This window comes from Coffea arabica, chromosome 8e (assembly GCF_036785885.1).
Source record: "Coffea arabica cultivar ET-39 chromosome 8e, Coffea Arabica ET-39 HiFi, whole genome shotgun sequence".
Lineage (NCBI taxonomy): Eukaryota > Viridiplantae > Streptophyta > Magnoliopsida > Gentianales > Rubiaceae > Coffea > Coffea arabica.
This window is the reverse complement of record NC_092324.1, coordinates 154,374-182,339: the sequence shown is the minus strand read 5'-3', so window position 1 is coordinate 182,339 and position 27,966 is coordinate 154,374. Positions and strand designations below refer to the sequence as shown.

Below are 27,966 nucleotides of genomic sequence, written 5' to 3'. Positions count from 1 at the left end.
CAATAGTAGCAATTAGCCATAGCCATAGCCGCCGGCGCCGCCCTGGCGATCTCTTTCTGAAAGTCTCGATACTCCATTTCTAAATCTTCTCCCTCTCCCATCCTGACAAAAAAAAGCAGCAGCAGCATGGATCCAGAAACAACCGACCTTCCTACTCCATGTACATCTTCCGCAGCGGTCGTTGATCGTCTTCGCCAGTCCCTCTCCTCATGCTCCCAGGCTTGCTTACTCCTTCACTCTCCACTTCTTTTCTTCTGCCCTTTTTCTTCTTTCCTTCCTTCCTTCCTGCTGCTTCTACTAATTTTCAGTTTCCAACTTCTTCTTTTTTTGAAAAAAAAATAAAATTTCCCCTGCTGCAGTTGATTCAAACCGGCGTTGATTTCCGCAAGTCCGAGCAATCTTTGTCGGACCTCGTTCTTTTCCTCAACTCCATCTCCGACTCTGTTGTCAGGGAACCAGAAAACCAAGACTTGGAGAATGCCTCTTTTCAAATTCTCACTGAAATTCGTCTCTTCATTACCTCTTCTTCAGTGGACCAGGTGCTTTTCATTTCTTTCCCAAATTTTTTCCAAGGGAAAAAAAAGAGTAAAGTTACTAGTACAGCTCTAACAACTGTAATTCTTTGCAAAGATGTAATCTTTTGTTTGTACTATTTATCCTTTTTTTTTGTCCTTCAGTGTTCTTGTACTTATTATTCATTGAACGGAGTGTCATTGTGCAGCAGGCTGTTATTGACGCTCTATCATTTGAGTTGCCAAAGACCGCTGCTAGGTTCGCCTGTGTATCTCCAAGGTGTATGGAGGTTGCTCAATCCATTGTGGATTGTTTTACTGACAAGTGTAGTCCTCGCGATATGCTTTCCATTCTCTGTGAGGTTTGTATATATTCATGCCCTACACTCTCGCCGTGCCCGACTCAGCCCCATAAGTTTCACCCTTCTTTTCTCACTCACTCGTTTTGTTTTTTTGGTTCAATCGTTCTAGATTTTCTGTTAAACAAGATAAGTGCCTGGATATGATTCGTCTCCAATTGTTATGGGCATTGGATCATTGGAAGACAAGGTCTAGACTAATTAACAACGATAGAGTATCTAAATGGTGCTTTTTTCCTATGTGCGGATTAACTTGGATCAACCTACTAAGGATGAATGCTATTTCTATCTCAGATCTTAGGCAGAAATGCCTACCATTTGATAGGGTTTCATTTCTGCAACACCAGCTAAATCTGTAATAAGATTCCTGTTGGAAACAATACCAAGTGTAGGAGTGCTTTATCTGAATTGAATCTTCATTCTTTTGGATGTACATTGGGATCCAAGATGGCCCATTTTATAAATATGATTATGTTGCCTTCAGTATATTTGAACTCTTGTAGTGGTATTGAGTTTTTCCACTTGGTCACTGATGCTTGTAAATTATCAGCATATACTGTATTGCAGTTTCTTTATGAACGTTTATGATTACACAGGCAATAGGTTCTCCTAGGGATGCGTTCACGGTGCCAAGTTATTTCGCTCCTCTACTAAGTGGCTTTCCAAAAGGTAAAGTCATCTATGGCTCTTGACTTTTGTACTAATTGCCGTCTAATCAATGATATAACTGGCCTTTTCCTGGGATCTCTTAATTCATACTGTAAATTTTAACAGAAAAGGAAAAAATGAACAAAAACCTCTCCTTTTCTTTATTTTCCCACACACTAAATATGCTTACAAGGTAGGCATATATAGGACAACCCTATCATAGTTCTGCCACCACTTAAGGTAATAGAACCATGATTTTAGGGATTACATAATCAACTCATATCCTATCTATTCAAACTTGATTGATCATAAGCAATCAAACTTGATTGATCATAAGCAATAAAATCCCATAATTATGGGAGGTAATTATGGAAGATAATATCTCCCATAATCATAGGAGATAATATCTTCGACACCCCCCCTCAAGTTGGTGCGTATATATTTATCATGTCCAACTTGCTTGTAAGAAGTTCAAAATTTGGTCTGAGGAGTCCTTTGGTGAGAATGTCAGCTATTTGCTGAGCTGATGGAACGAATGGCATGCAGATAATTCCTCCTTCAAGTTTCTCTTTTATGAAGTGGCGGTCAATCTCAATATGTTTGGTTCTATCATGTTGCACAGGATTATGAGCTATGCTAATTGCCGCCTGGTTATCACAATAGAGCCTCATTGGAAGTTCAATAGGTCTTTTCAGCTCCCCTAAAACTCTCTTCAGCCATAACATCTCACACACACCATGAGCCATAGCTCGGTACTCTGCCTCTGCACTACTACGAGCTACAACACTTTGTTTCTTACTTCTCCAAGTAACCAAATTGCCCCATACAAAGGTACAATATCCCGAGGTTGATCTTCTATCAATGACTGATCCTGCCCAATCAGCATCTGTATAAGCTTCAATGGTCTTTCGATCTCCTCTTTTAAAGAACAATCCCTTTCCTGGAGTACTTTTTAAGTACCTCAGAATTCGATATACTGCATCAAGGTGCTCTTCATATGGAGAATGCATAAACTGGCTCACAACACTCACTGAAAAAGCTATATCAGGACGAGTGTGAGCCAAGTAAATTAGCTTGCCTACTAACTTTTGGTATCGAGCAGTATCAACTGGTGTTCCATCTTTTATATCTGCTAACTTGTGATTCGGATCCATAGGAGTGTCTGCAGGTCGACATCCACTCATCCCTGTTTCCTTTAAAAGATCCAAAACATACTTGCGTTGGGACACAACAATGCCCTTCTTGGACCGAGCTACCTCCATCCCTAAGAAATATCGTAGTGTTCCCAAATCTTTGATTTCAAAGCTAGAAGCAAGACTTTTCTTCAGCCGTTCCATCTCAATTAAGTCATCTCCTGTGAGGATGATATCATCCACGTACACAATGAGTACTGCTATCTTCCCGTCCTTGGAGTGTTTAACAAACATGGTGTGATCACTCTGAGCTTGGGTATAGCCTTGATTCTTTACCGACCTAGTAAATTTTTCAAACCAGGCCCTAGGAGATTGTTTGAGACCATATAACGATTTTCTTAGCTTGCAAACTCTAGACTGAAACTTCCCTTCAAATCCAGGGGGAGACTCCATGTACACCTCTTCCTCCAGATCACCATTTAAAAATGCATTCTTGACATCAAGTTGTTGGAGCGGCCAATCAAGGTTTACTGCTATTGAGAGAAGCACCCTAACAGTGTTTAATTTTGCCACTGGAGCAAAAGTTTCAAGATAATCGATCCCGTAGGTTTGAGTGAACCCTTTAGCCACCAATCGAGCTTTGTACCGTTCCAATGTCCCATCGGAATTATACTTGATGGTAAAGACCCATTTACATCCTACTGTCCTTTTCCCTTGTGGCAGATTTGTTACTTCCCATGTGTGATTCTTCTCAAGAGCATACATCTCTTCTTCAATAGCCTTTCTCCACTCTGGAACTTGTAATGCTTCCTGTACATTCTTTGGAATTTCCACAGAAGAAAGTTGTGAAGTAAATGTCAAGAAGGTAGGGGATAACTTTTCATAAGAGACATAGTTAGTCATAGGGTGTTTGGTACAAGAACGCACTCCCTTTCGAAGTGCAATAGGAAGATCCAAATCAGCAATCTTTGAATCAGAGGAAACTTTATCTAATGACTCAAAAACATTAAATTCTGTCCTAGGTTCGGATTCCTTGTCGTGAAGAGAAGGGGGAGCTTTATCTTTTCCTCGATGATTTTTCCGGACATAGGTTTTCAAGGTTTTTTCAGTTACATTCCCATCTCTTTCACTAAGAGAATTCGACTCTGTTATTGGCACTAAAGACAAGAGATCCTCTTCTAATCCCTGATCAATTTTTTCACGTTTTTCAAAATCCTTTTGACGGGCAAATTGAAGAGTGTCATTTGTTGTTTTAGAATTATTATCTTGAAAAGATTCTTGTTGAGGAAATTGTGCTGCAGATTCTTCTAAAAAATCAGAAAAATCAATTCTCCTATCAACAAAATTTTGATCAGGAATTTGATTTGCAATACGAAAAACATCATTATCTTCTACAAGTTCTTCTACATGCCGAGTCCCCCCCTGAAGAGGATCTCCAAAGAAAGGTTTATCTTCAAAAAATGTTACATCCATGGTTACAAACATTTTTTTCGAAATGGGGTCAAAGCATTTATACCCCTTTTGCGTGGGTGCATATCCAACAAAAATGCATTTTCTTGCTCGAGGGTCTAACTTACTTCGACCTTGTTCATGATTGTGAACAAAGGATATGCACCCAAACACCTTTAATGAGACTTCATATGTTAATCGAGACATGGGATAAATGGTTTTGAAAAAATTCAGAGGAGTTTGGAAATTCAAGGTTCTTGAGGGCATTCTGTTTATGAGATATGTAGCAGTTAAAATTGCTTCGCCCCATAGATATTTAGGAACATTTCTTGAAAAAAGTAATGCCCTCGCCACTTCTAAAAGATGTTTATTTTTTCTTTCAGCTACCCCATTCTGTTGTGGGGTATCATTGCAGGAGCTTTGATGCACAATCCCTTTTTCAAGAAAAAAACTTCCCAAAATTTTATTGAAATATTCTTTTCCATTGTCACTCCGAACAATTTTGACTTTTTCTTGAAATTGTGTCAAAACCATGCTGTAGAATTTTTGAAACACACTTGCAACCTCTGATTTCTCTCTTAACAAATACACCCAACAAACTCTTGTGTGATCATCGATGAATGTAACAAACCATTTTTTTTCAGATGAAGTTGAAATTCTAGAGGGACCCCAAACATCAGTATGTAATAGAAAAAACGGTTTTGAGGGCTGATAAGGATGTATAGAAAATGTAGACCGATGATGTTTAGCCAATTCGCAGATTTCACATTGAAAAAAAGATGAATCTTTATTCTTAAACAAATCTGGAAATAAGTATTTCATGTAATAAAAGCTAGGATGTCCTAGTCTAAAGTGCCATAACATAATCTCTTTATTACTAGTAATAGAGACAGACCCGTAACATGTGTTTTTGATTGGTGTTGTCATATCTGATCCATCTTCAAGGAAGTAAAGTCCCCCATTTTCTCTAGCACATCCAATCATCCTCCCCGTGGTCAGTTCCTGAAACTCACAAAAAGAGGGGAAAAAATTAATCCGACACATGAGATCCCTAGTTAATTTACTTATGGACAGCAAATTGCATGATAACTTTGGAACATGAAGAACTCTATGAAGTGTTAGAGTAGGAGAGATGACAACGGAACCTATGCCAGCTATGACGGATAATGATCCGTCAGCAACCTTGACCCTTTTATTGCCTGCACATGGACTGTAGGTAGAAAATAATTGTGACACACTAGTCATATGGTCAGTGGCCCCAGAATCAATAACCCATATAACCCGTGGACAAGATGCATTTGATGTTTTACATGAAAGAGCAATAGTAAAAGGTTTACCATTTTTAGCAAAAGAACAGAAAGGAGTGAAGCTTTTTGGCTCAGTGACTGAAAATTGTGGAGACTTAAAGAGTTTGTACAGTTGGCTTAATTGTTCCTTTGTGAAGGCTGGTGTCTCAAAGTCAGTTTGTTGCTTTTGAGAATCCTCATTCACAGTCTGCAACACCTTGCTATCACCTCCATTTTTCTTCTTGAAATTCGATGGTTTCCCATGTAATTTCCAGCATGTGTCCTTTGTGTGCCACGACTTTTTACAGTGTTCACACCAAGGCTTCCTTCTTTTATCCCCGTCCAAATCTGTCCCCTTAGAAACCAATGCTGAAGTCTCAACTTCATCCTCTGCCTTGGACTTTGGTGATGACTTCAGCATCACCTTACGCCTGGATTCTTCTCTTCTGACTTCAGAAAATACTTCACGAATGGAGGGGAGAGGCTTCCTGCCCAAAATACGACCTCGCACCTCATCGAGTTCTTGATTTAGTCCAGCCAAGAAGACATAGACTCTGTCGTTCTCCTCCCGTTTCTTGTATCGAACACTGTCTGCACGGCAGTCCCATTCATCCTCATAACAAAGATCCAATTCCTGCCATAAAGTTACCATCTGATTGTAATAGGTTGTAACATCTCTATCTTCTTGTCTTGATTTCCACAATTTCGTCTTGAGATTGAAAATTTGAGACGAATTCTCTATATCGGAATACATATCCCGGACAGCGTCCCACACATCCTTGGCTGTGGGCAGAAATAAGTGCGGCTTTCCTATCGCTGGTTCCATAGAGTTTATCAACCAAGCGATAACTAGAGAGTTCTCTGAATGCCATCTCTTCAAATTGGGATCTTCAGCAGCTGGTTGTTGAATTTCTCCAGTAAGGTGGCCGAGTTTACCTCTGCCATCGATAGCCAGCTTTACAGATTGAGCCCATTCCAGATAATTGGAACCATTTAATTTATGAACGGTTATTTGTAGGGAAGAAGAATTTGAAGCGGAGTAATCTGTAGTTTGGATAACTACTGAAGACGAGGATGAGTCTTCTCTTGTGTGAGCAGTCGATCCAGTCATGGCTGCTCGGTAGTTCATGACAGGAATTGGTACAGAGCCGGAGCTCTGATACCATGTAAATTTTAACAGAAAAGGAAAAAATGAACAAAAACCTCTCCTTTTCTTTATTTTCCCACACACTAAATATGCTTACAAGGTAGGCATATATAGGACAACCCTATCATAGTTCTGCCACCACTTAAGGTAATAGAACCATGATTTTAGGGATTACATAATCAACTCATATCCTATCTATTCAAACTTGATTGATCATAAGCAATCAAACTTGATTGATCATAAGCAATAAAATCCCATAATTATGGGAGGTAATTATGGAAGATAATATCTCCCATAATCATAGGAGATAATATCTTCGACACATACCTATGTATCTGGAAAATTTTTCTGACTGCTGATGCATGACCTTTGGTTAACCTGTTTTTCAAGCTGAATGAATATTGTCTCTAGGTAATTAACTTTCTATGTCTCATGGCCACATGATCCAGCTTGACGATTTTCAGTTACTTCGGCGATGTTTATTTTCCATGTCTGGCTTCAAATTCTCAAGTTGTTATCTTTCCGCTGGATTCAATTGACTTTTACTTTTTAACTACATCTTTGCTTTCTATGAAATACTTTTGGCGCTATGATGATTTGTTCATTTGGGTCATAAACTTGTTTTTGGGTGTCAGTTTTTGTTTCAATAAGGAAGAGGCAATTTGAGCAAGTAAAAGCTGCAGTTCCCGTTATTCTTAATGCTTTGAAGGCAATAGTACTAGATTCAGATGATGAGGATGCAGATCTGGGCGATATTTTCCACAAAGCAAATTGCATTGCTGATTCTATGAAAGCAGTTTGTCTAGAGTTGGTCTGTGATGCTTTTGAATTCATCATAATTTGGATTATTCCGATGTCTTGATTACTTCTTGATGGTACAACTGTGTATGGCAGGAAGGCAAGGACAATGAGAAACTCTGTGCGTTATTGGGCCTATTTGTCTTGCAGATCACGGTCGATTCAACTTTTAGTTACATCTTAAAAGTTTCTAGCAGTTTTTAGTTTTTCTTTCTACTTTTCATATGTTTGATTTGGCCTTGGTGATCCAGTTTTTCATCTCTATAGCATAATGGTCATTCTCAATGTTTGCAGGCCCTTGCTTCAATGGGCATTGAATATAGGCTTGCACACTCTTCTCCTTTGGTGCTAAAGCTGTCACACTTCCTTCAGTGTTGTGGTTTATCATATCTTGGTTTGATAATGGGGACAGATGTTGAAAAACTTTTGGGTTTTGCTGTGGGAGGTACTGAATTAAGGTTCTCTTATTGCTACATCTGGTGCTTCATTTTGTCACTCAATGCACCTGTAAATCTACAGATGGTGGAGATGATTTGGTGGGTTGTTTCTCTGACATCTGGCTTGGCGCGTCAATTTTAGGTTCAATCTAGCAGTCTATAGAGTTTTTCTTTTGCTTCTCATCTTTTAGTTTATGTTGCTAGGATTGTTAATAAATGCTACCATTGTTGATTTCTCTCTGGATATGTTCACACAGTAATTTGGGGTTACAAGTCAAATGAGGTTGCTTTGGCTGCTGGGGCAGATTTGGTGGCACTCAAGGACGAACTTCAAAGTAGCCGGATTAAAAGATGGCATGCAGTGGGCATGTTAAAGCATGTACTATTGTGCTTATATCTGCCATTGGAGTTGAAGAAGGATGCCATTAACTTCCTGCTAAGCATTATGCATGCAAAGTTATCCCAGATGCCTAATGATGAAAATGAAGACTACTCAACTTATATGCCAACTCTTTGTTCTGCTTTGCAGGTAGCTATTTGGTGTTTACAGTTCCAGTGTACTATTTGTCCTTTTTGTGTTTCTTTGCTAACAGTTGAGGCACAGTGTAGGCTATTCAAGTGGTAATTATGTATGCAACAGATGTAATCCTACGGAAGAATGCTTTTGCAGCATTCAAAGAGGTTTGTTCTTGTGTCTTTATTTGCTTTTGTGGTACCAATGCAAAGCTTTGGATCTTATGCCCGAGCCAAATTTTTCTACAGCAAGAAAAGCCAAGAAATTAGAGATTTTTGTTCTGTGTGGTTAGGATAAAAATTTCTTGTTCAACTGCAAATATTTAAAAAATTATTTGGGATAGAAAAGTTCCAAAAAAATTTTCCTTACATGAATCTTTAAAAGAAGTTGTTGATAGCATGTCATTTCCATCATAAACGGTATCAGTAGACAATGTTTAGTATGACTACACGCACCAATAGTATCCTCCTATCGCTGAGTCCCTCCCTCCATGCGCCTAGCAAAATTAGTACAAACTGGGAGGTTTATTGACTTCTATATGTGGCTCACCTCCCCCATGAACTGTGCGTACTCCTTATACTGCCACCCATGACTCTCACCAATTACATGATCTTGTATACAATTGCCACAAATTTGAACTTATGCCCATTGCTCTGGAGTGTTTATGTATAATTTGTAGTTTTAACGTGCTGATCTTTGATCTGTTGCTTCATATTACTAGTTACTTGCAGATTGTCCAACTTCCCTAAGATTTGACATTTTAAGGGCATTAATAAAAGATGGCGACTCTTCTTCCATGGTAAGTGCTTGACAATTCAGATGTGCTTTCGCAATATAACAGTATAACTCATCTTTATAAAGTATTCTGGTGGATCTAATTTTCCTGTTTAGTCTGTACTTGTAATTACACGACACACATGCATGCATGTATCAACACACACACATATTCTTAAAATTAATACATGTAAACATTCCTGTATGTATATGCACCTGTCAACAATTTTATGTTTCTTGTTGAATGATGAAGATTGCAGTGCTTCTGGACTGTGTTAGGGAGGAAGTGCGCCTAGAAAGTACCAAAAGTCCACCTGCAAGCAAAGTCTCAAAAGCAGAAAGCGAAGGCTCTCAAGGCACTATTTTTTGGAGTTCGAGTGCCCTTGAATTGGTGGAGCTGGTTTTGAGGCCTCCAGGGGGAGGGCCTCCATCGCTTCCAGAGCACAGTGATGCAGTAAGACGCTCCCTCCCTCCTTTCCTTCTACTGTTTTACATGTCCAAAAGAGATGATTTTCTCTTCTAGACAGTTATCAACATTCATCTTCTACCATTTTGCTTAATGGGTTTGCCTGATGCTGTGTGACAAAATAAGTTTTCAGGTACTGCAGAACAGACCTAACCAATCAACATTATGGTTGATTATGCTGCCTTCAAACTCAGTTCACAAAGTCCATGATCAAAAGTACTTCTATGCCACTTGTCAAAAATCTGACCAGATACATTTTTCTTGCTTCTCTTTCATGCAGGTTCTTTCTGCTCTCAATCTCTACAGATTCATTTTGATCAAGGAATCGACTGGTAATTTTTAATATATATAGTTTTTTATTTTTTGGGGGTAAGATAATGGAAATTTAAGTACAGATTGTCTTCATGGGATGTTTACCGCCGCATGTTATTAGATCTTTGTTTTATTTTGTTTGCTGTGCCAGAAGATTTGAGATACAAATTGTAGACATGCTTGGAAGTCGATTTTAGTGGTTTCCTTCTTTTCTTTATAGAATTATATTTCTGTATATGGTCTGGGGTTGATGACATTTACCTTCCTGTGATTTAGCCAAATTACATATCAGACCCTGAGTTTTGGCCATATTACCAAACAACCCTTCAAAAAATATTTATAACAACTAGCCGCTTCTCGTTCGTCAACGTGCATTGGCCGTCTGAAAATTAACTTGGTCAGCAAAAATTCAAACTGAATGTTCCGAAATGTCCGTTGGTAATTAACCTAACCCTTGTCCCCTTCTTCCTGTATTCTTCCCTTCCAAACGAAAAACCCCAAGTGGCCATGAAATCTGTCAGGAAAGCTTTGCAAACGAGCCAGCACTGCCTGAAGCTACCAACCTCATCATTTAATACAAGTCAAATATGTTGCCCAGGTCAGATATAACACAACCTGAGAAGGTGATTTCAAGAACAAGCATCAATCACCTTGGAAAAAATAAAAAACAAAAAAATCCAATGAAGCCACTATTGTGCTGTTATGGTGGAATTCATCCCAGCTTCAAAAAGGGATGTGAAAAAGAACCCTTTAATGCCTAGAATCAAATTTCACATGAGTGCCCATATTCAATTGATAACACAACAAAACATGAACATCTTCTAGTAATCTTTCTTTCTTTCTTTCTTCATTTATTTTCGGTTTTTTTGGCCAAAGAATGCTTTTTTAATATCTTTCATTTGCTTCTGAAATCTTTTTAAGCAGGGCATTTTTGTCATTTTGTAGCATCAGTTAACAAGAGTTTAGAAGCCGTTACTGACAAGGCGGGGGGGGGGGTATATGTAATAATCACGTGGTTTGTTTGGTAATATGGACAGACCTCAAGGGAGCTAAATGTAATTAACCCTATGCTCTGTGAAGTCTGGCTTCTTATTCTACCCAATTACTCCCCTTTAGTTGCCATTTCTTGGTATGAAAGGTGACAGATTTCGTTTTGTTTCGATCCGAGAATGGTCTCGTAAGGAGGGGTCGGGAAGTAAGTTGGTGATTTAAGTCTGGTGAACCCTTGGTTCCTATCTTTCTTATCTTGTTACTTGATACCTGCATGCTTTTATGGATCCAAACTTTGCTGACGTGCTCTGAATGGCGAATTTGGTTTGCATACTTCTTGCAATTTGATTCCTCATCTCACTACTGCAAGGATACCTGAAACAGGAAAAAGCAACAATACCGGGGTGCTTTCCAGGGACAGCTTGGTGAAGGCTCACAGTGAATGGCTTCTGCCTCTCCGGACTTTAGTGACAAGAATGATGGCTGAAGCTCAATGTGGCTGTGACGAACTAGCATTGTGTGGCTTGAATCCGGTTGAGGTTGTCTTGTATCGTTGTATCGAACTTGTTGAAGAACTTACGTAGTGTGTCACGAAGAGCATGATTACCACCCCTTCCCCCTACCAACCTGTTTTGCTCAATCCTTTTCACCTTCTCTAAGGTTAATCTTTATGCCTTCCCCCTGCTTTTGAGAACAATGTGCTGACATTATTGGTTTTTTGGGATTTTTTTTTTCTTTCTTTGTGGGCTTTTTTGGGTGCTGCTGCATTATCACTTGTAAAAGTACATTCAAAAACCTTCAAATGCGAAGTTAAAGGCCTTCTAATGTGTGTCTGGCTTGCATTATTGTCACTTGTAACTGTGAGCGTAGACGTTCAGTGCCGAAGAAGTCGTCTCCAACTCCAAGATCCGTCTTTAAGAGAGAGTCCTCATTTCTGAAAGCAAGCTTTGCAATCACCAACATGGTTTAAAGTCGCGGTCGCGGATTGGACCGTTCCACATCGGTCCTAACATATAGGTTGCGATTTAGGCGAGACGTGAATTTTTGAAATATTTAATATTCTAAAAATTGTAAAAAATATGATAAACAAAAATAATTAAAAAATTAGTAAAAAAAATAAAAATTCGAGTTGACTCGGGATGATTCGGTGTGATTCGATCGTTTTAACCCTTCACGATGACGTTTCGACGAGTTGAGTATTTCGGTTTCGTTTCATCATAGTACCGTATCGGCGAGGGCCGAGACGGTGACTACTCGGCCGAGTTTTCGAACTATGATCACCAACCAAACTGCTGTGGTAGGTTCCGTTCATCTACAAATCTTTCTTTCTAAAAGAATAGACTGCTATTGATTTAGCTCCAAATCCAACTCGGAATGGCATAAAGAATGGAGAAAACGGAATAGGAGAATTTATTATGAGCGGTCTGCATCTGCGGGTGTACGTGGGGGACTGCTGCATCCGTACGTGCACCGATCCTTTCCGGACCATCAATTTAGAGCGTGGACCAATTCCTCCCGCTCCTCGCTCGTTGGACGAAAAGGCAAGACTCGCAGGACAACAGCGGATAAAGAACATGCACGCTGGTTGGTTTAATTGTATAGTATAAGAAAAAGAATAATGCTCCTCCGACGTCGGTTAAAAATTCCATGGGTACTATACTAGATTTTAGACAAACAAATCTGTCAAATTCGACTATATTCTGCAAGTAATATATGCATGCCATTTTACCTATATAAAAAAAAAAGAATTTCTACTGCTGCATTTGGTCCACACCAAGAGTTTCACCAAACCAAATACAGCCCTCCCCAGTCAGTCCCGCCGGGGAAAAGAAAAAAAAAATGAAAAAACTTAGAAATCCTCTACAAAATGTCAAAATTTTCTACATACCTAAAAGCATACTACTATTAAATTTCTAAACTAGTCAGTGTGACCTTCTGGGCTGATGACTCATCAGCGGCCTCCTCCTACAATTGGTAAGAGAGAAGATAAACTGGGACCTTCTGTTCCTCACTCGTTCATCAGCTTCGAGAAGATCTTTCTCAGAGAGTAATTTACAAGGGACCTCCTTTGCCTCAGCAAAGTTCAGAAACAGCTATATATTTTGATTCATCAAGACGGCCACTGGTAAAAAAGCATGGCCCCCTTGCTTCAGAACATAAAAGGAAATTTGCTTTTTTCCTTCAATTGAATTGCATGCAAAACTTCAGGGCCAAACTCTTCCTCTGATGGCGTCACATTTAAATCAGGTAGGACAAAGCAACTCTCCTGCAAATCAACATCCGTTTCTACTCTGCTGGAACCTGATGATACAAACCCATCCTGCACTGCAAATCGTGGCATGGATGGATGATGAGCGTGGTCACCGGTTGATACTTCCATCTCACTGCACTTAATAGGATCCACAACCTGTCCGTCACCCCCTGTTGTTCCGCACATCTCACCTGACGTTTGTAGATTTAGGTCAATCTGCAAAATCAGCAAATGCAGAATTACCCAACTCTCCAGAGAGATTTTCTAAAAGTAGGATGGCATTTCATCTTCCTAAAAATCACCAGAATATTGAGGATGGCCGAAACAGAATCAACTTTTTTTTTTAAAAAAAAAAAAAAATGAACTTGAACATAGCAAAGTAGAGCAGAACGTACCTTGAATCTCTTCAGGTTCTCACTCCTGGCTTTCTGTTCCTCGAGTGTGACGTGCAAGGATGCCAGTTCCTAGTAAAACAAATAACAGAAGTTCAGACTAACGGTAGAATTAGTGTAAGCATATAAAAACTCCAGAATAGTAGGGAGGGAGGATAGGCAGTCATGAATAACGGAGGTAAGGGAAGGGAACATACCCTCTTAAGAGTCACTCTCTCCTTCAATAGCAAATCCTCTTCCTCTTTAAGCTCCGCGAATGTCTAAAAAATGGGAAAAAGTGTTCCCTATTAGAAAATGAATGAACGAGGGTATAAAAGAAGTAGTTTTGATGCGTAGATGGGAATGCAATCGGAGTTACTTATTATGAGGTTCCCAAAAAATGAAGGAATTATTACCCTCTTCTTCTTTGATTTCTTGTTGTTGCTGTAGACGTTGGCGGCGTCAATGGCAAAAGCACCCTGCAAAATACACAAATATCATACACCATGATCAGAGACATTTCAATTAGTACGTGGGGAAAAAAAATCACCAACCGATTCAACCGTGGATTGGAAAAGAAGGAAGTGAATATATCTAACAAAAGAAAGCTAAGCAGAGCAGCGTCAGGAGGAAGCCAGCCCATGTTAACAATCCTCCATACAGAGTCAGAGTGTGTAATAATCCATCCCAAAATGAAAAGAAACAGAGAGGAGCCGACAGTGTGGGTGGTCGACATCTGGGAAAGCCGAAAGGGAGAAAAGTTGAAAGTTGGACTACTGTGTTACATGGATAAGGAATGGAGTTGGGACTGTGAAATACACAAAGAGGGAGAGGGGGAGAGATCCGAGAATCTTATTAGATATTAGCTTAGGAATCAGGCTTTAACAGACTGTTTCACTCCTCTCTTTTTTTGTTTACTTTTTGGACACCAGATAAGATTCTCAGACATCCGTTAATCACAAGTCACCCTCCCGGAGAATTCATTTTCATTCCACTGATTAGTTATTACTCTTTTCAAGTGGATGGAAAACCAACTTCATTAATATCATCGTGTACTTGGACGACGCCAGCGTCTGCTCTTCGTCAAAATCTAGACTCATTATATATATATGTATATATGGCCGTGACGGAGTGGGGGACCACCCTGACCCTGTCATCACCAATCATCCCCTCCCCCCCAGGGACTAAAGGAAGATAATTTTAGTACACCGCACAAGTCAGCAGAACTCAGAAGAAGAAGAGGAGGAGGAGGAGGAGGACGACGTCGTCCAGCAGGTACTTAGTACTACTACTACTCATCATAAGATGACACACCACACCTCCCATTTGTAGAAAACTCCTACTCATCTTTGTGACCAATGGACCCCTCATCACTAGTCTCTCCTGCGCTTTAAGAAACTTCCTCGCCCGATCCGCCCCCAAAAATAAAAATAAAAAACCACTCCGACTTCCCCTTCCGGCCATCAACGCCTCCATTTCTCATTCCCACCACATGCTCTAATGTCGTTCCCCTTCCGAGAAAGTTAGACTCAACTGGGAAAAGAGAGAGGCAAAAAAATACACTACCATTAAAAGGTCGAAAGTAGGTACTACTAGTTTTTTGTTTTTACACCAAACCGGATTTTATTGAAATAAATAAAAAAAAACCGGCAATTGGCGGATTGGAGAATCAACAATAATAGAGTAGTGTGTGTGGATCCACTTTCAGTTTCTCATAGCTGATAATAATAAAAGAAAGAAAATCCAAGCTCAGAAGCTGCTGCTGCTCCTCCTCCTCGTTATCTATCTCACGTGAGGGAATCTTAACCTCCCCCAGACCCAGACCATTTTCGTCCCCATCCAATTCATACCAGCAACCAATATATTACACCCACTACCCCTACTTAAATACGTACTAGTGTGATATATATCACTCAAACCCCCACTTAAAACTGACCGCACCACCAAATCCTCCCCCCCCCCCCCCAACACGCGAACTCCGCCGGACTCCCAGATCCAGTCCAAATTCTGCCATGACAACCTAATCTGACCAAAATGCCCTCCCCCACGGGTATTGGTCAAAAAACAAGGTGGTCACTCTCGTCAACTCAGCTGCTAATTACCAACTTTACCCCTCCTCCTTCCTCATTTAACACCCCCACCCCCACCCCCCCCCCCCCCCCCAAAAAAATCAAATAGTAATAAAAGCAAAAGAAACAGAAATCGACAACGACCCCCAGACCGATAAGCTGATTGAGATTGCGCTAAATACTCGGATGAACCGCCATGACTCAACAAACCCCCTCCACCCTTCCCTCCCTCCTTCCTTAAAAAAAAAAAAAAAAAAAAGTCCCTCCCTAATCCAATCTCAGACTCTACTAATCTCCCACATAGCGGTATTGGGAAGAAACCCACAAGGAAGCGTATTCCAATGGCCCCTTGTTGGCTCTCAGAATTTTTGAAAAAAAAAAAAGCCGAAATAAATGGGGCTTTCAATTGCGGGAAAAATGGGAAAGGAATGTCCTTTCGGCTTCTTGAAAGCTAGAAAAGATAAATAAAGAAACTCCCAGACTCCCACCACCTCCCCACACCCACACCCCAAAAAAAAAAAAAAAAAAAAAACACAACCAACCAACCATAACTCCGTAAGGGCAGTTTAGTCAGCCGCTGTGACCTGGGTGAAAATTTTTTCACCACCCCCCTGTCCAGTGTCCACCCAAACCACTACTGACATCAGATCCTAACCCAGATAGGGGTTGCTCATTCCCGGAAAGCTGACGTCAAAACCTGGGAAACTAAAAAAAAGAACCAGGGGTTGCTCATTGAATACTGGTACCAGCAGAATAACGAAGGAGATGGAATAAAACCCAATGACAGGAGCTACTGATCGGAAAAGCTAGAGTTTCAGAAAACACAGCTCAAAAAACACACAGTCATCGGTGCTCGAATAGGTCCGAGAGGAAGATGACCCAAAAAAGACCCAATTACGGATATTTTGTCGAGAAGGAATAAGCGGGTAGGTCAGTTAAAGGACCAGCAGGCCAGAAACCTGAGCCGTCGTAGAAACTCGGACGAGAATCCAGGCAGAGGAGAGAGAGGGAGAGGGAGAGGGAAGGAGATGATACAAACCTTGGATCTGGATGGATCGGAGGAGGAGGAGGAGGTGGAGAGCAGGGGGCGGGTGGAGCAGTCGTCATAGGCACCGTCGCTGGGGGAGGCAGCGCCGCCGCTCCAGGAGAGAGGCGTGGTGGGGCTACACCTGGTGGTAGTAGGAGCAGTATTGGTGGTGGAGTCCTTCTTGGTGGCGGTGGGCTTGGACCTGGGCTGGCGGTGGCCCCATCCAAACGGGAGGCAGAGCGGCTTGGGCGGCTGGCAGGAAAAGGAGGAGGAAGAAGGTGAAGAAGATTGCTTGAGACGAGAAAGAAGCTCGGCCACGACGGAGTCATCGAATAACGCAGCGGTGACCCAGTCGTCCTTCATATTAAAATCTAAACTCTTCGAGCTCCAAGGGACTGAGGTGGTGGATGCCGGAGTGGTGGTGAGACGCAGGAGAGGAGGAGGAAGAGTTAAGTAAAGCGGATACGGAGTAATTACATGGACAGGGAAGAAGAGGAGGGTGGCCGGGGGTGGAGGGAGACAGACGAGAGAGAATGTGGGGATGAGGAGAGGGGCGTGGTTTGCATAGAATATATATACTCCTCCTGCGACTACTAGGAGAGTGAAGGGATTGTGGCTTGTTTTTGTGTGGGTGGGGGCGGGGAGGGGGAGGGGGAGGGGAAGAGGGGGCAACCGGGCAAAGTGAATGAAATGAATTGTGTGTTTGTTACTTACTACTACTACCTGTTACGTGTGTGTCTTTTTATGCAATTTTTTTTTTGATTTTTTCTCGGGAAAGGTGTTATGCAATTTGTTTATTACAGTAGTATAATATTACTACTATTACCTTCCATTTTTTTTCCCAATTAGCACCACTACTTACTAGTGCTAGTATTTCATTTCTATATTTGAAAACGTTACTTGTATTATTATTATTATTTTTATTATATAATTTTCATTTATCAAATTATATGATATAATAAATGGTAAGTGTATAAATAATAAAATATGGAGTGCATATATCAATATTTTTCACTACATTCCTAATACTAGCATTAAGATAAAATCTAGTCTACAGTTCTAATGCACATGTAATTATAGAATCTCGAAAAAGTATATTATATAATAATAATGACGATGTAATTTATATGAAGTGAAAAAAGATATAATAACTAATAAGTAGTGTATACATAAAATTTTTCTTAATATATATATATAGCAATCAAAACATGCTTCTTCTTGTAGTAGCGCAAAGCGTGTGTTGTATACTGAAGAACAGACTTCATTATAGTATTTGTTACGCTATTTACGACGTTATGATATATTTTTTAAAAAAATAAAATTCTCCAAGCAAATTATGCATGGCATGGGTTGTTTGTGCAAATTTTGGTTGTTGATTGGCGCAGAAGGGAACTAAAAGGGCTGAGTGATGTCATGTGGCGGTGGGGGGCTATGGTTCGGCTTTCGGAGTCGGGAGGTGACCAATAGATGGACCGAGACAATTCTACTTCTCTGGTTTCTTTCTTTCTGGGTTTGTTTGCAGGCTTTTTGGATGGTAATTACTACTACGTTACAATACTACTAATATATTGGGTGCTGACAAAAGAAAAAGAATACAGCGGATTAAAATAACGGCAGTTGGTTTCCATGTTTAGTGTCGTTTTTTTCCTTGAGAACAGCTTTTACGAATAAACAATAAATTATTGATTTCTTTTTTTCGTCATTGGTCCAAAATATATAAAAAGTCACCAATAGACATTTGCCACGTAGCCTACTAGCAGCATTATTTTTAAAATACCAATAATAGATACGCCGACAATATATATATATATATTCAAAATCATTTTCTTATCATAGTAATAGAAAAGAGAGAAAATTAAACATCAACAAGTTTATCGTTGATGATGCAATTAAATCTCTTAACCTTTTGAATAAAATTTGTTGCAAATATTTTATCTATGTACTCAATAAGAATCTAAATGCCATGTCATCATAAATTTCTCTAATTTTTTTCCAAGGGAACTATTTCTTTAGGTTTTATATAGCCATTCAAGAAATATGTTATTGTATTTCACACTTTCTTTGATTTATGCATTTCAGCTATAAGCATCGTACAGCTTTAGGAAGCACCTTTATAAGATAGGGAAAAAAAATATTATTATAATACCAAACTAATATATATATATATATATATATAACTTGGTAGAAATGGTACTTAACTGTAAAGGTTAATTACTTCAAAAATCAAACTACACAAAAGTGATATATTTATAAAAGAATATCTTTATATCATGTGACCTTAGTATGGTTTTTTTTTTTTCATTCAATAAATCATTCCATATCCTCACTTAAATGTACCATTATCCACAAATCTATTATTTAAAGGCATTTTATCGAAATTTTAGATGGAAAGCTTAATAGAATGGTTGATTTTTTTTTATTTTTATTTTTCCCATAGAGGGGCAAACCATACAGATATTTTGATTCCAAGGGCAAAGTGTTACTTGATTGCAGTTTAGGAGTGGCCAGTGTAATTTAACCCTAATCTCACTATATATATATTGAGAGAGGAAGGGATATAGTAGTGTAAACTTTTTTTTTTTGGTAATTTTTTTATTTACCCTCACACTAAAAATGTAAATACTAGTAGACACCTCCAATAATAGCCAATAACTTCCTTTTCTTTTTATGTTTCTGCTTAACGACGCAAAAAGAAAAAATCACATTACATAATAATTACGGGAGCCAACACTCTTATAGTATAGTTATGGGGGACATCAGGGAGAGGAAAGAGTGCAAGCGGAAAACGGCAAGAGTCCATTTATCGAAACACTCATACAAAAAACTGTGAGTTATGAAAGGGAAAACGGCAAGAGTAGTAGAGTAGCGTATAAATAGGTGGTGATTTTCGCAGTTAGTGGTTGCATCCTCTATTTGCTTATTCTTTTTGCTTTGGAGTTCTCTTCGTCTCCAACCTCAAATGCCAGTCACGCTCTCCACATTTCCAGGCGATCTCACCTTCTTCCTCTTTGCCTTCTCATCTTCATCCTTCCCTGAAGCCAAACATATAATGGAAATGTACTGCTGCTAAATCGATCATTTTGCAAATCTCATCCGATAGATATTGTATAAATCAGTCCCTTCAAGATCTAGTTCTTTTCTCTTTTTTTGGGGGGTATCTTCGTAGTAGTAGTAGTAGTTGTAGTGTTTGTTTCAGATCCTCGGAAGTCGGGTGATACATGCATGATGGGTTTGTTGGATCAATACGATACCACCAAAAGGGTGCAACTGCTCGTATTTGTTGCGTTCCTTCAATGTGCTGCTGGCTTTTATCTGCCGGGCAGCTTCCCTCACAAATATATGGTGGGCGACCAGTTATCCGTGAAAGTTAATTCCTTGACCTCAATTGAGACAGAAATCCCCTACGGCTACTACTCTTTGCCCTTCTGCAAACCCAAGGAGGGTGTCAAGGACAGCGCCGAGAATCTGGGTGAGCTCCTCATGGGAGACAGGATTGAGAACTCTCCCTATCGCTTTAAGATGCGCGTCAATGAGACTGATGTTTTCTTGTGTCAATCCGCCCCCTTATCTGGCGACGAATTCAAGATCCTCACGGAGAGGATTGACGAAATGTATCAGGTCAACATTAATCTCGATAACCTTCCTGCGATTCGTTACATGACTAAAGATGGCTACTTTCTCAGGTGGACAGGTTATCCCGTTGGTACTAGGGTGCAAGGTGATTATTACGTGTTTAACCATCTCAAGTTCACTGTTTTGATTCACAAGTACGAGAAGAATAACGTGGCTGGTGTGATTGGGACCGGAGACGGGGCTGAATTGATCACCACCAATGACCAGAATCTAACCACAGACTCTCCTGGTTACATGGTTGTGGGATTTGAAGTCGTGCCCTGCAGCGTTCAGCACGATTCTAAGCTGCTCAAGAATCTAACCACCTACTCTAAGTACCCTTCGCCAATTAAATGCGAACCGGACAAAGTAAGCATGCCTGTGAAGGAAGCTCAGCCGCTTACTTTCAGCTATGAGGTCTCTTTCGTCGAGAGCGATATCAGGTGGCCGTCGAGATGGGATGCATATCTGAAGATGGAAGGTGCAAGGGTTCATTGGTTCTCCATCCTTAACTCCCTCATGGTCATCGCTTTCCTAGCTGGAATAGTTCTCGTCATTTTTTTGAGAACCATTCGGAGGGATCTTGCTCGGTACGAAGAGCTTGACAAGGAGGCTCAGGCGCAGCTGAACGAGGAACTATCCGGATGGAAGCTAGTTGTTGGTGATGTTTTTCGCGCACCGGACAATGCAGAATTTTTATGCGTAGTGGTTGCCGATGGGTGTCGAATTCTAGGAATGGCAGTTGTTACAATCTTCTTTGCTGCGATGGGATTCATGTCCCCTGCCTCTCGAGGAGCCCTGCTCACGGGCATGCTTTTGTTTTACATGTTCCTGGGCATTGTGGCTGGTTACGTGGCTGTTTGGCTGTTGAAGACGTTTAAGTCGGGAGAATTGTCTGGGTGGTTTTCGGTTTCGTGGAGGGTTGCTTGTTTCTTCCCCGGAATTGCTTTTCTTATACTGACAATCCTGAATTTTCTCTTGTGGGGAAGCCACAGCACGGGGGCGATCCCAATTTCGACATTTGCAGTCCTGTTGTTGCTCTGGTTCTGCATATCCGTTCCCCTGACACTGGCGGGTGGATTTATCGGCACCAAATCTCCGAGACTCGAATACCCAGTTCGAACCAATCAGATTGCCCGCGAGATTCCGCCTCAAAGATTTCCTTCCTGGCTGCTAGCCTTCGGAGCAGGAACGCTTCCATTTGGAACCCTCTTCATCGAGCTCTTCTTTATCATGTCCAGCATCTGGCTTGGCCGCGTTTACTATGTATTTGGGTTTTTGCTCATCGTATTTTTCCTGTTAGTTGTGGTGTGTGCAGAAGTTTCTTTGGTCCTGACCTACATGAATCTTTGTGTGGAGGATTGGAGGTGGTGGTGGAAGTCGTTCTTTGCATCGGGTTCGGTTGCAGTTTACATCTTCCTCTACTCCGTAAATTATCTTGTTTTCGATCTCAAGAACCTGAGCGGACCAGTCTCTGCAATTCTGTATCTGGGCTACTCTCTCTTGATGGCCATAGCAGTAATGCTTGCAACTGGGGCCATCGGCTTCCTCTCTTCTTTCTTATTCGTGCATCGTCTCTTCTCCTCGGTGAAGATTGACTGATCAATTAAGCCCACAACCAACGTTTCACCATATGCCGGTTTGTATTTCGCTAGGTTAGGGAGGCAATAGCTAGCTTTCCAGAGCAGGGAAGCGCTTTGTGTAATGCGGTTCGGAAAATGCAAAACCACATGTCATTTATTGGGCAGCTGTGCTCATCACTGCTGCTGCTATTTGCCATCAAATTGGAACCATTGGATTGGATGTTTTTTTCCATCCGTAAGCCTTTGAGTTATTTGTCTGTCTTTTCTTTCTTTTGTGCTTCTGCTCTTGAATTTGGCATAACAAAATGTTTACTTTTCACTAGTTACTGTCACTCAAAAAAGTGTTGGACAGGAGGGTTCTGGGCAAACTCGCAAAGGTCAGTTCAAGTTTTTCTGACCAGTAGGAATAGGATATTGGATGTACAATTTCAGGAAGAAGATGAACCATTATTGATTATCAGCTGTTTCGATCCCAATTTTATCAAAGTGGCAAGCATATATATCTCAATGTTCAGTCTTGCTAAATTAGGAGTATTTAAATATAAACAAAATAAAAGAAGAAATGTTTTATGTCATATTTATTTAGGACAATAAAGTCAACATAATAATTTTTTCACTCCATTTTGCCATCTCAATATGGTTATACCAAACGTGTAAAAGAAATGCACATTCAATTCTGACTTCCGTTACCAAACACTGCAATGGCAAAGAAAGAAAAAAGGATGATAATTTTACAATTCCTTTTTATCTTTTCACCATAGCCCATTGCATCGGCGCTAGAAGCCCGGTAACCTCATCTCGCAAATTTCCTTCAGGGGCCCTGTTCCCGTTGTAACGCTTAAGGCGGTGAAGAGGGCGCATCGTCCGTAATCGCTCGACAGCTCCAGCATTTTCTATTTTATTCTTATTTCTGGATTAGTGTCCCGGCTGTCTCTTCCGGTAAGCAAACGACCTCTCCTCCTCTTTTTTTTTTTGCTCTTTATCTTGTGATTGTATTCACAGAAACCGCTAGTCCCTTCAAATTCTAAGGCAATCCAGCTAACAATTGCATTTGCTAATCAGTTGACTTGCTGATGACTTCGACTGTTAGTATATTACTTGTCTATTTTGTGTATTTAGTCCTTACTACGTGCTTTTCTGGTTTTGAATTCTCTATTTTCCCGTGAAAGTTAGTGGGTTTAGTTCAAAGCCAAACGCTTGAATGGGGAGAGTATGGGTTGGTGAAGTAGGATTTTCTGTTAGCAAAGATGTGATACTTTTCTTCCTATAGACTTGATAAATCAAGGGCTTAGGATATCTTTGGGATGATCCATATGCTTTATCTGGTTTCCAATCTAGCAATTAACTAAATTCCAACTCAATGTCTTCATAAACTTGCTAGCTCCTATTTCTGTAGGTGCAAATTATGATTTTTTGTTGGTTCATTGGATGACTATTACCTAAAAAAAAAAAAGAAAAAAACATTGGTGATTCATATAGATTAAGCAGAGTTTTCTTTCTAAGCTACTGTCTAATATTAGTAAAGCAATTACTTTTTCGTGTTCTGTAAGAGGAGGTTGTGTTGTCTCGTTCAACTTGTTAGATTTCAACACCCTCAGAATGTTTGGCATAATTTACTAAAACTTGAATATTTTTATGAGATAGCATGAGAATTTATGGCGCTGTTTGTTATCCCCAGGAGCTGAGCGATTCTGGAGATTTGACATGATTTTGTTCATGAGTTGAATTGTGACGCTTAAGATTTCTGCTGCCATCTTTCTTATTAGGAAGTTGCTATCTTGTGTTGATTAGTTAAACTGTGAAATTATGGCCTTGTAGCTTGTCTAGTGATTTCTACATTGATAGAAAGATTCCAGAAAGGATCTCTTTTGCCTCTCGTTCTTGAATTGACACTCATGATTAACATCTTTGGCCTTTTGTTATCATGAAGTGAGCATAGTGTTCAACTATTGAGCGAATGGTGGACTTAGGTGTTGACTATTGCTCATGTCCTCTACCCTTTTTTTTTCCCTCTCTGAAACAATAAGTGATTTTATTAATATTGTGTATGAACTATTGTGTTTTGTCTAGATATGCTTAGAGCATAATTGCTAATATGGTCAGTTCTATCACTATCTTCATTTCTAGACAAAACAAATGAGCATTCCACAAACATAGAGCATAAGCTACTGATGTCTTCTAGGTGGGAATATAAACTTATATCCTTGGATCTGTTGGTTCTAAGCATCTTCAACAAGTGTTGCTGTGGAATTCCTACTTGAATCTTCCTCCATTGCTGTTCTCTTGCCTTACATAATGCAAGTTTTATAGCCACTGCTTGGTCCATGAGCTTATTTCTTGAGCTAAACTCTTTTAATGCCCATTGAGCTATCACTTGTTTGTTGCTGCTTTCTGCCATGATGCCAATTTCCATCTCACCCCTTTCTGCTTGCTGTTTCACAAACATATATCTGCTTCCGTGTCCTCTGTATCACACTTTTACTAAAAAACACTGAAGACTTTTCGGAATTTATCATTTGACCTGATTCTTTCTCATACATTCTCAGAATTTCCTTCAACTAAGTGCTTCCTTAGGATCTGCCTTGCTGAATATCAGAGAATCATCTACAAAAAACAAGTGAGTTATTGATGGCCCTTGTCGACATACTCTTATCGCTGCGATTCTCTTTTCTTCCTCTGCTTTCTTAAGGAAATTAGTGAAGCATTCTCAGCATCGGAAAAAGAGATATGGAGACAAAACATTTCAGCTCCCCATTGATGTTCAAGGAGTATTTCACTATTGAGATGCAACTCATGATCCACTTGATCCATTGGTCAAAGAAGCCCGTCCTCTTCACTATCTCTTCCGAAAATCTCCATTTCACCCTGTCATATGCCTGACATATCTAGTTTCAGAGCAAAATATCCATCCTTTCCTTGCCTTTTATTTTTTTCATGGTGCAAAAATTCACGAGGAATAATGAATAATCTGCCTACCAGGAGCAAAAGCAGCCTGATTCCTACTGATGCAATCATTCAAAACCTTTTTGAGTCTATTGGAGAGTATTTTGGAAATGATTTACTGCAGGACTTTACAAAGACTTGTAGGTCTGTAGTGCCTAAATGTAGTTGGGTTTTCCACTTTAGGAATTAAAGTGATCACGGTGTGATTCACAAATTTGAGCATAAGACCAGAATGGAAGAAAGTTTGGATGGCAGTAATTATATCATTCTTAATAATGTACCAGAATTTTGGGAAAAAGAGTGGGCTCATACCATCAATAGCTGGGGATTTGTTTTGGTTCATGGAGAAAACTGCATCCGTGGTTCCCTCTTCTTCTACCACTTTGGTTAAGTTGTCATTCATCTGCTGAGAAATTGTGTGTGGTATCGCATCTAAACACTCCACCCCTAAGCTACTAAATAGCTGGTTGTAATAATTTGCAACTTCCTATCCTAGTTCCTCATCACTACATGTCCAAGATCCATGTTCTCTTTGTAGATTCTGCATGCTGGGGATTGGCTTTTGCTGAGTACTCACCTTCCACTTTCTTCTACCAAGCATGTGCTTCATCATAGCCCACCGTTTTAACCTACATAAATATCTTAAGGTATATCTCCATTAAATTTGTTTGGCCCTTAAAATGTGTAATTCAGGAAAAGCTTCCTAGTTTGGTTTGCCGAGTAAGATTCGGTAATATTTTTCATTTTTTCTATTATTCCTTGGCTGCAATATTTGGGTAAAGATTTAGCTGCCCATCAAGACATGTTTGCATAAAGCAAACGAAATAGTGTCTCCTTTGAATTGTAGCAAGGTGTAGTGGCTAGCTCATAAGCTTCATATGCCCCAAATGGTTATTTATGAATTTGATGAAATAAGCTCTACCTTGCTCAATCTCAATTTATTGATCAAATTTTATTGAAATGTACAGAAAAGGTGCGTGATCGATCATTAGAAAGGGATAATTATAATTATTTGAAGGTGTACAATAACCTCTTAGTACAGGCATTGTTAGATCTTAGGCAGATCAATGCCTTTTAAACTGCATAGTTTCTAGAAACAATAGTTACTCATTTGAGCACATATTAAATACTTGTAATACTAGTAAAAGAAGTTCTATTGTTTGGTGCTTTGAAGGATATGGAAAGATGCTAAATTTTAAGCAATGATGGTCATGATTTTCTTCTATTTTCAGAATTAAGTTTTGCTTCTGTGCAGAAATTTAAGACTCTGCTCGGATGAGCAACCATGGTTCAAATGATTGCTCCTGTGTGCTATTTGAAATATTCCCAACATCTTTAGCAAACTAATTGTCCCTGAGTTATTATGTTTGAGCAGGCTTTCTGATTCGTTAGGATTCCCTTCAGCTCTTTAAAGACTACTAGTTGCTTTGCTTTTCGATATCGAAATGCTTTTGCATAATTGTGCAAGTTTATTGATTTGGTTCTAAAATGCATGCAGTAGCTAATGGCATCTGAAAAAAGCCAGCCTGAAGAGCAACTTGTATCTACAGCTGTTGACTCACATACATCTTCATGTAGAAAGCACAGGGCTGAAAATGCCACCTTCTTTGAAGACGTGAAGGATCACATTCATGACTTCATCCATGCTTCACTCGATGACCACAAAGCATGTTTTAAGAAAGGCATCCAGAAGGTTGATTCTAGCTTTTACTTTGTTGCGATGCAATCTCTTTCGCCCTTGTGTTGCAATTGGTGCTTACTCATATTTTGTGCTATCAGATGTTTGGGATGTCAAAAGTTGCAGCAGAAAGGAGTTCAGAAGTAAAGGAGGTTGAAAGTTTTCTCCATCTAAGCACTTCAGTGTCAAAATGAAATAGGTGTCAGTAGTGTCACTTAACTTGGACGTTTTCCAGTGTCAGTGGTGTCATTTGCTGTAACTCAAAACTGGCAGTTTGTCATTGCAGTACACTTGTAGGATTTCAGGGTGTTGCAGAGAATAACAGATGTAAGAAAATAAAGATGAATGAAGTTGTTGGAATATATACTACTGCAGCCATCGCCAAGATTCAGATTTTGCCAAATTTAGTGCAAGCTTTGGTAGACATTACACTGCTGACTAGTTCCAAGCTTCAACAAGATATGAAGTTAAAACTCGATCAGTGCGCATCTATCTATCTATAGGCTGGTTCTGAAAGGCCAGCAATTTGAACAAATAGAACCCCAGGAACGTGAGTTGCATTCAAGCATTAGAAATCTTGATCAGAGTGGTGAAACGTTAGTAGATCCAAACACCCGTTCTCCCTGTGCTGGAAGATGTATAGTACTAGTATAGCATATAGACTATATATATATATAGAAGAGGAGAGAGGAAATCAACCAGTAAAAGACTACAACAGGACTCTCTTCTACTATAGAATTGGTAAAAAAACAAATACATAACCAACAAACTTTTACATAAGCACGGATGTAAACAAGGTGGCGTACTACATCCCAGCTCAAGCATACCAACTACCAACTGGTACAAACAATGGAAATGGAGACTCGGTACTACACTACTATTCAATTTCAAGCCCCTATGAAACACCATACCATACCCATCTACAAGTAAAAAAGAACCAACCTTAAAAGACTTGCTAAACAGCACAACAGGAGTCGAAAAGATCAGATGGTAAACTTGCTAAAGACTTGGGTAAAAATGCTATACAAATACCTTGAAAACCTAGATGCCAATTCCGGCCGAGGCGACAAACTCTAATCTATAAGTTAGATTAGGGAATTAAAAGAGAAAGAGAGAAAGAGACAGAGGAGGAGGAGGAGGACAAGACTTTGATAAATTTGCTTTGGTGATTCGCCTTCCCCTTGAAAAAATAAAGGAAGTTACTGCGAATCGGAGCAAACAATCCCCTCATCTTCAAATTCTTCATCAAAATCCTTTCTTTTTCTTTTTGAAACCAAGCATTCAGTGTCGGCCCGACCAATCAACTCATGACAGATCAAGCCTAAGAAGCCTCAGCAAATCGCTTGTAGCGTCATCATCGCTATTACTGTTAGTGGCGGCGTTGTCATCGTCCGTCAAGACGAGATTTTTCTTCCTGAAGAAGGGCGGGACGGGGAGAGAACTAGGCGGCGGCGAAGATATAAACGCGGATCCGGCGTAACAATCCGAGATCCGCTGGATCTGCTTCAATTCAGGCTCGGGGGCACTCAAGACGGCTAACTCGCGAGGAACTCCGGCGCCCATCTTCTTTTTCTTAGTAGTACTATTTGCAGGAGCTTTCTGAACTG

General features: G+C 39.9%; 5 protein-coding genes across 15 annotated transcripts; 3 read left to right on the top strand and 2 right to left on the bottom strand.

Annotated features, from left to right (window-relative positions):
* The first annotated feature begins 85 nt into the window (after positions 1 to 85).
* Positions 86 to 11,654, top strand: LOC140013081 (aberrant root formation protein 4-like). Of its 6 annotated transcripts, none has more exons than XM_072062125.1 (14): positions 86 to 219; positions 360 to 539; positions 725 to 874; positions 1,468 to 1,540; positions 7,170 to 7,345; positions 7,429 to 7,488; positions 7,627 to 7,777; positions 7,852 to 7,911; positions 8,027 to 8,298; positions 8,379 to 8,450; positions 9,005 to 9,082; positions 9,311 to 9,511; positions 9,804 to 9,855; positions 11,210 to 11,654. In XM_072062125.1, the coding sequence occupies exons 1-14, from the start codon at positions 127 to 129 to the stop codon at positions 11,407 to 11,409; spliced, it is 1,818 nt and encodes a 605-aa protein (XP_071918226.1). In that variant the 5' UTR covers positions 86 to 126; the 3' UTR covers positions 11,410 to 11,654. The 6 variants fall into 6 exon arrangements, 4 of the variants coding, with proteins under 4 accessions (XP_071918226.1, XP_071918224.1, XP_071918225.1 ...); XM_072062123.1 differs by having other exon boundaries at positions 9,657 to 9,855; XM_072062124.1 differs by having other exon boundaries at positions 722 to 874.
* On the bottom strand, positions 5,063 to 6,799 carry LOC140013082 (uncharacterized). The gene is made up of 2 exons (XM_072062126.1): positions 5,439 to 6,799; positions 5,063 to 5,103 (listed from the first exon to the last, which is right to left on the bottom strand). Exons 1-2 carry the CDS (start codon positions 6,514 to 6,516, stop codon positions 5,069 to 5,071), a joined length of 1,113 nt encoding a protein of 370 aa, XP_071918227.1. The 5' UTR covers positions 6,517 to 6,799; the 3' UTR covers positions 5,063 to 5,068.
* Positions 11,655 to 12,504: 850 nt separating the features above from the next.
* On the bottom strand, positions 12,505 to 17,166 carry LOC113707490 (uncharacterized). The gene is made up of 5 exons (XM_027229852.2): positions 16,556 to 17,166; positions 13,864 to 13,926; positions 13,666 to 13,728; positions 13,472 to 13,540; positions 12,505 to 13,292 (listed from the first exon to the last, which is right to left on the bottom strand). Exons 1-5 carry the CDS (start codon positions 16,904 to 16,906, stop codon positions 12,975 to 12,977), a joined length of 864 nt encoding a protein of 287 aa, XP_027085653.2. The 5' UTR covers positions 16,907 to 17,166; the 3' UTR covers positions 12,505 to 12,974.
* A 2,294-nt stretch (positions 17,167 to 19,460) lies between these two features.
* LOC140012616 (transmembrane 9 superfamily member 11-like) lies at positions 19,461 to 21,989 on the top strand. The gene has a single exon (XM_072060891.1). The coding sequence runs from the start codon at positions 19,766 to 19,768 to the stop codon at positions 21,755 to 21,757; it is 1,992 nt and encodes a 663-aa protein (XP_071916992.1). The 5' UTR covers positions 19,461 to 19,765; the 3' UTR covers positions 21,758 to 21,989.
* Positions 21,990 to 22,416: 427 nt separating this feature from the next.
* Positions 22,417 to 26,762, top strand: LOC140012920 (uncharacterized). 6 transcript variants are annotated; one of them, XM_072061490.1, is made up of 5 exons: positions 22,417 to 22,677; positions 24,285 to 24,355; positions 25,220 to 25,328; positions 26,180 to 26,374; positions 26,461 to 26,762. In XM_072061490.1, the coding sequence occupies exons 4-5, from the start codon at positions 26,186 to 26,188 to the stop codon at positions 26,551 to 26,553; spliced, it is 282 nt and encodes a 93-aa protein (XP_071917591.1). In that variant the 5' UTR covers positions 22,417 to 22,677; positions 24,285 to 24,355; positions 25,220 to 25,328; positions 26,180 to 26,185; the 3' UTR covers positions 26,554 to 26,762. The 6 variants fall into 6 exon arrangements, with proteins under 6 accessions (XP_071917591.1, XP_071917592.1, XP_071917594.1 ...); XM_072061491.1 differs by lacking the exon at positions 25,220 to 25,328 and having other exon boundaries at positions 26,183 to 26,374; XM_072061489.1 differs by lacking the exon at positions 25,220 to 25,328 and having other exon boundaries at positions 22,418 to 22,677.
* The last annotated feature ends 1,204 nt before the right edge of the window (positions 26,763 to 27,966 follow it).